This window comes from Oncorhynchus gorbuscha, unplaced genomic scaffold (genome assembly GCF_021184085.1).
Source record: "Oncorhynchus gorbuscha isolate QuinsamMale2020 ecotype Even-year unplaced genomic scaffold, OgorEven_v1.0 Un_scaffold_6824, whole genome shotgun sequence".
Lineage (NCBI taxonomy): Eukaryota > Metazoa > Chordata > Actinopteri > Salmoniformes > Salmonidae > Oncorhynchus > Oncorhynchus gorbuscha.
Window position 1 is genome coordinate 7,501 of NW_025750340.1, and position 7,500 is coordinate 15,000.

General features: G+C 44.0%; 1 protein-coding gene across 1 annotated transcript in view; it reads left to right on the forward strand.

Annotated features, from left to right (window-relative positions):
- Positions 1-7,500, forward strand: part of LOC124029559 (insulin-like growth factor 1 receptor) — a gene marked incomplete at both ends in the record, with an annotated part of 11,343 nt that overhangs the window by 1,227 nt on the left and 2,616 nt on the right. The window contains one exon of the mRNA XM_046341229.1: positions 6,045-6,181. Coding sequence (XP_046197185.1) covers positions 6,045-6,181 — 137 coding nt within the window. The remainder of the gene's footprint in view (positions 1-6,044; positions 6,182-7,500) is intronic.

A 7,500-nucleotide genomic window follows, 5' to 3' on the forward strand; every position in this document is an offset into this window, starting at 1 on the left:
AATGTGGAGGCTTTATACAGGGGCTATAGAGTCAATGTGGAGGCTATATACAGGGGCTATAGAGTCAATGTGGAGGCTATATACAGGGGGTATAGAGTCAATGTGGAGGCTATATACAGGGGGTATAGAGTCAATGTGGAGGCTATATACAGGGGGTATAGAGTCAATGTGGAGGCTTTATACAGGGGCTATAGAGTCAATGTGGAGTATATACAGGGGGTATAGAGTCAATGTGGAGGCTATATACAGGGGGTATAGAGTCAATGTGGAGGCTATATACAGGGGGTATAGAGTCAATGTGCGGGGGCACAGGTTAGTCGAGGTAATTGAGGTAATATGCACATGTAGGTAGAGTTAAAGTGACGATGCATAGATAATAAACAGAGTAGCAGCAGGGTAAGAATTGTGGTGGTGGGGGGGCAATGCAAATAGTCCGGGTAACCATATGATTAGATGTTCAGGAGTCTTATGGCTGGGGGTGGAAGGTGTTTTGAAGCCTCGTTGACTTGGCGCTCCGGTACTGCTTGCCATGCGGGAGCAGAGAGAACAGTCTGTCTTGGGTGACTGGAGTTTTTGGCAATTCTTTGGGCATTCCTCTGACACCGCCAGGTATAGAGGTCCTGGATGGCAGGAAGCTTGGCCTCAGTGATGTACTGGGCCGTACGTACCACCCTCTATAGGGTCTTTCTCTGACACCGCCTGGTATAGAGGTCCTGGATGACAGGAAGCTTGGCCCCAGTGAGGTACTGTTCCGTACGCACTACCCTCTATAGGGTCTTCCTCTGACACCGCCTGGTATAGAGGTCCTGGATGACAGGAAGCTTGGCCCCAGTGAGGTACTGGGCCTTCCTCTGACACCGCCTGGTATAGAGGTCCTGGATGACAGGAAGCTTGGCCCCAGTGATGTACTGGGCCTTCCACTGACACCGCCTGGTATAGAGGTCCTGGATGACAGGAAGCTTGGCCCCAGTGAGGTACTGTTCCGTACGCACTGCCCTCTATAGGGTCTTCCTCTGACACCGCCTGGTATAGAGGTCCTGGATGACAGGAAGTTTGGCCCCAGTGATGTACTGGGCCGTACGTACGCTAAATCTTTTCAGTCTCCTGATGGGGAATAGGTTTTGTCATACCTTCTTCATGGCTGTCTTGGTGTGTTTGGACCATGATAGTTTATTGGTGATGTGGACACCAAGGAGCTTAACTCTCAACCTGCTCCACTACAGCCCCGTCGATGAGAATGGGGGTGTGCTCTGTCTCCATTTTCCTGTCGTCCACAATCGTCTCCTTTTGTCTTGATCACATTGAGGGAGAGGTTGTTGACCTGGCACCACACTGCCAGGTCTTTGACCTCCTCCCTGTAGGCTGTCTCTTTGTAGTTGGTGATCAGGCCTACCACTGTGTCGTCAGCAAACTTAATGATGGTGTTGGAGTGGGTTAACTGCCTGTTCAGGGGCAGAACGACAGATTTGTACCTTGTCAGCTCGGGTATTCGAACTTGCAACCTTTCGGTTACTAGTCCAACGCTCTAACCACTAGGCTACCCTGCCGCCCCAATTGTGTTGATGCGTGCCATGACCAGCCTTTGAAAGCCCTTTATGGCTACAGACATGAGTGCTAAGGGTTGGTAGTCATTTAGGCAGGTTACCTTGGTGTTCTTGGGCACAGGACTATGGTAGTCTGCTTGAAACATGTTGGTATTGCAGACTCCGACAGGGAGAGGTTGAAAATGTCCGTGAAGACACTTGCCAGTTGGTCAACGTATGCTCGAAATGCACGTCGTGGTAATCTGTCTGGCCCTGCGGCCTTGTGAATGTTGGGATTCGAGATGGTCCGTGATCTGTTTGTTGACTTTGCTTTCGAAGACCTAAGATAGGCAGGGCAGGATGGATATAGGTCTGTAACAGTTTGGGTCCAGGGTGTCTCCCCCTTTGAAGAGGGGGATGACCGCGGCAGCTTTCCAATCCTTGGGGATCTCAGACGATATGAAAGAGAGGTTGAACAGGCTGGTAATAGGGGTTGCGACAATGGCGGCAGATAGTTTCAGAAATAGAGGGTCCAGATTGTCAAGCCCAGCTGATTTGTATGGGTCGGGAGCTGTTGGCCGAGGTTGGAGTAGCCAGGAAGAAGTTTTAGATTATCATGGATTTATCAGTGGTTTTATCAGTGGTGACCGTGTTCCCTAGCCTCAGTGCAGTGGGCAGCTGGGAGGAGGTGCTCTTGTTATCCATGGACTATACAGCGTCCCAGAACTTTTTGGAGTTATTGGTTCCTGCGTGTATTGGTTCCTGACTTCCCTGAACAGTTGCATATCGCGGGGACTATTCGATGCTATTGCACTCTGCCACAGGATGTTTTTGTCCTGGTCGAGGGCAGTCAGGTCTGGAGTGAACCAAGGGCTGTATCTGTTCTTAGTTCTGCATTTTTTGAACGGAACATGTTTATCTAAGATGATGAGGAAGTTACTTTTAAAGAATGACCAGGCATCTTCAACTGACGGGATGAGGTCAATATCCTTCCAGGATACCCGGGCCAGGTCGATTAGAAAGGCCTGCTCGCAGAAGTGTTTTAGGGAGCGTTTGACAGTGATGAGGGGTGGTTGTTTGAGTGAGATTGAGGGCATCTAGCTTAGATTGTAGGATGGCAGGGGTGTTATTAAGCATATCACAGTTTAGGTCACCTAACAGAACAAACTCTGAAGATAGATGGGGGGCGATCAATTCACAAATGGTGTCCAGGGCACAGCTGGGAGCTGAGGGGGTTCTGGAGCAAGCAGCAACAGTGAGACGTATTTCTGGAGAGATTAATTTTTTTAATTAGAAGTTCGATCTGTTTGGGTAAAGACCTGGAAAGTAAGCCTGCAAAGTAATGTCAATCTCTGCAGTAGACTGCAACTCCTCCCCCTTTGGCAGTTCTATCTTGACGGAAAGTGTTATAGTTGGGTATGGAAATCTCAGAATTTTTGGTGGCCTTCCTAAGCCAGGATTCAGACACGGAAAGGACATCAGGGTTGGCAGAGTGTGCTAAAGCAGTGAGTAAAACAAACTTAGGGAGGAGGCTTCTGATGTTGACATGCATGAAACCAAGGCTTTTCGATCACAGAAGTCAACAAATGAGGGTGCCTGGGGACATGCAGGGCCTGGGTTTACCTCCACATCACCCGCGGAACAGAGGAGGAGTAGTATGAGGGTGCGGCTAAAGGCTGTCAAAACTGGTCGCCTAGAGCGTTGGGGACAAAGAATAAAAGGAGCAGATTTCTGGGCGTGGTAGAATATATTCAGGGCATAATGCGCAGACAGGGGTATGGTGGGGTGCGGGTACGGCGGAGGTAAGCCCAGGCACTGGGTGACGATAAGAGAGGTTGTATCTCTGGACATTCTGGTTATAATGGGTGAGGTCACCGCATGTGTGGGAGGTGGGACAAAGGAGGTATCAGGGGTATGAAGAGTGGAACTAGGGGCTCCATTGTAAACTAAAACAATGATAACTAACCTGAACAACCGTATACAAGGCATATTGACATTTGAGAGAGACATACAGCGAGGCATACAGTAATCGCAGGTGTTGATTGGGAGAGCTAACTAAAACAACAGGTGAGACAACAACAGCTAATCAGCTAGCACAACAACAGCAGGTAAAATGGAGATGACTAGGCAGAGCGGGTCGGATTAACTACAGACAGAGCCTGTGTTCGCGGCTGGGGCCGACAGATAAAACATAAATAAACAGAATGGAGTACCGTGTTTAATGGACAGTCCAGCAGGCATCAGCTATGTAGTCAAGTGATCATCCAGGGGGCAGCAGTAGATGGAACAGGGAAGCCGCCACTACGCTAGCACGTGGGCGACACAGCGTTTAAAGTTAGTAGCCCGGGGGTGGTAGGGGGGGGTCTGCTCAGACGGAGGCCGGTTGAAGGCACAGCGGATGGAGTATTCGTCGGAGTATTTGTCGCCGTAACCGACTTCAGTGGGCAAATGTTCACCTTCGATGGCCACTGGCACGCTGGAGAAATGTGCTCTTCTGGGATGAATCCCGGGTTTGAACTGTACCGGGCAGATGGCAGACAAGGTGTGGGCGAGCAGTTTGCTGATGTGAACATAGTGCCCCATGGTGGCGGTGGGGTTATGGTATGGGTAAATTGAATGCGCAGAGATACCATGACGAGATCATGATCAACTCATGCTGCCAAATATACCCTCGTGAAACTGACCATGCTACCGATCCTCTACTTCGGTGATGTCATCTATAAAATAGCCTCCAACACTCTAATCAACAAACTGGATGCAGTCTATCACAGTGCCATCCGTTTTGTCACCAAAGCCCCATACACTACCCACCACTGCGACCTGTACACTGTCGTTGGTTGGCCCTCGCTTCATACTCGTCGCCCAACTCACTGGCTACAGGTCATCTATAAGTCTCTGCTAGGTAAAGCCTTATCTCAGCTCACTGGTCACCATAGCAGCACCCACTCGTAGCACGCGCTCCAGCAGGTATATCTCACTGGTCACCCCCAAAGCCAATTCCTCCTTTGGTCGTCTTTCCTTCCAGTTCTCTGCTGCCAATGACTGGAACGAATTGCAAAAATCACTGAAGCTGGAGACTCACATCTCCCTCACTAGCTTAAAGCACCAGCTGTCAGATCAGCTTACAGATCAATGCACCTGTTCACAGCCCATCTGTAAACAGCCCATCTGTAAACAGCCCATCTATCTACCTACCTCATCCCCATACTGGTATTTATCTATTTATTTATTTAGCTCCTTTGCACCCCATCTCTACCTGCACATTCATCTTCTGCCGATCTATCACTCAAGTGTTTAATTGCTAAATTGTAATTACTTCGCCACTACGGCCTATTTATTGCCTTAACTTACCTCATTTGCACTCACTGTATATAGACTTTTCTTTTGTTCTATTGTATTATTGACGGTATGTTTTGTTTATTCCATGTGTAACTCTGTGTTGTTGTTTGTATCGGACTGCTTTGCTTTATCTTGGCCAGGTCACAGTTGTAAATGAGAACTTGTTCTCAACTAGCCTACCTGTTTAAATAAAGGTGTTCTCAACTAGCCTACCTGGTTAAATAAAGGTGTTCTCAACTAGCCTACCTGGTTAAATAAAGGTGTTCTCAACTAGCCTACCTGGTTAAATAAAGGTGTTCTCAACTAGCATACCTGGTTAAATAAAGGTGTTCTCAACTAGCCTACCTGGTTAAATAAAGGTGTTCTCAACTAGCCTACCTGGTTAAATAAAGGTGTTCTCAACTAGCATACCTGGTTAAATAAAGGTGTTCTCAACTAGCTTACCTGGTTAAATAAAGGTGTTCTCAACTAGCTTACCTGGTTAAATAAAGGTGTTCTCAACTAGCTTACCTGGTTAAATAAAGGTGTTCTCAACTAGCCTACCTGGTTAAATAAAGGTGTTCTCAACTAGCCTACCTGGTTAAATAATGGTGTTCTCAACTAGCCTACCTGGTTAAATAAAGGTGTTCTCAACTAGCCTACCTGGTTAAATAAAGGTGTTCTCAACTAGCCTACCTGGTTAAATAAAGGTGTTCTCAACTAGCCTACCTGGTTAAATAAAGGTGTTCTCAACTAGCCTACCTGGTTAAATAAAGGTGTTCTCAACTAGCTTACCTGGTTAAATAAAGGTGTTCTCAACTAGCCTACCTGGTTAAATAAAGGTGTTCTCAACTAGCCTACCTGGTTAAATAAAAGTGAAATACATGTTTTTTAAACTCTGTCAAGGAGATGTGTCGCGCTGCACGAGCCAAACGGTGGTCACACCAGATACTGACAGGTTTTCTGATCCACACCCCTATCTGTTTTAAACTGTTCTCTTTGACCAACAGATGCACATCTGTATTCCCAGTCCTGTGAAATCCATAGATTAGGACCTAATGAATTTATTACACTGATTTCCTTATGAACTGTAACTCAGTAGAATCTTTGAAATGGTTGGTTGCCTTTCTATTTTAGTTCAGTATACCTTGGTATGTTTTATGTCTGTCTGACTGTCCCTGTCCCACTCTCCCCCATCTCCAGTATGTTCTGCAGTGCGTGTGACGGGCTATGTGACAAGATCTGTGATGAGAAGGTCATTGACTCCGTGGACGCAGCCCAGTCTCTGAAGGGATGTACCGTCGTCAAGGGCAACCTACAAATCAACATCCGTAGAGGACGTAAGTACCTGTTATAGTACAGTTATATATCACTACCTGTTATAGTATAGTTATATATCACTACCTGTTATAGTATAGTTATATATCACTACCTGTTATAGTACAGTTATATATCACTACCTGTGTATATTATATATCACTACCTGTTATAGTACAGTTATATATCACTACCTGTTATAGTACAGTTATATATCACTACCTGTTATAGTACAAAGCTATATATCACTACCTGTTATAGTAGGGTATATTATATATCACTACCTGTTATAGTAGGTATATTATATAATACTACCTGTTATAGTACAGTTATATATCACTACCTGTTATAGTACAGCTATATATCACTACTCCGTTATACAGTTATATATCACTACCTGTTATAGTACAAAGTTATATATCACTACCCGTTATAGTACAGTTATATATCACTATCTGTTATAGTGAAAGTATATTATATATCACTACCTGTTATAGTACAGTTATATATCTCACTACCTGTTATAGTACAGTTATATATCAATTACCTGTTATAGTACAGTTATATATCACTACCTGTTATCACAGATTTATATATCATAGTTAGGGTATATTATATATCACTATATAGTACACACTACCTGTTATAGTACAGTTATATATCACTACCTGTTATAGTACAGTATATATCACTACCTGTTATAGTACAGTTATATATCACTACCTGTTATAGAGTAGGTTATTATATATCACTACCTGTTATAGTAGGGCATTTATATCACTACCTGTTATAGTACAGTTATATATCACTACCTGTTATAGTACAGTTATATATCACTACCTGTTATAGTACAGTTATATATCACTACCTGTTATATATCACTACCTGTTATAGTACAGTTATAGATCACTACCTGTTATAGTAGTTATAGATCACTACCTGTTATAGTAGTTATTATATATCACTACCTGTTATAGTAGTTATATATATATCACTACCTGTTATAGTAGTATATTATATCACTACCTGTTATAGTACGGTTATTATATATCACTACCTGTTATAGTACACGGTATATTATATATCACTACCTGTTATAGTACAGTATATATATATCACTACCTGTTATAGTACAGTTATATATCACTACCTGTTATAGTACAGTTATATATCACTACCTGTTATAGTACAGTTATATATCACTACCTGTTATAGTACAGTTATATATCACTACCTGTTATAGTACAGTTATATATCACTACCTGTTATAGTACGGTATATTATATATCACTACCTGTTATAGTACAGTATATTATATATCACTACCTGTTATAGTAGGGTA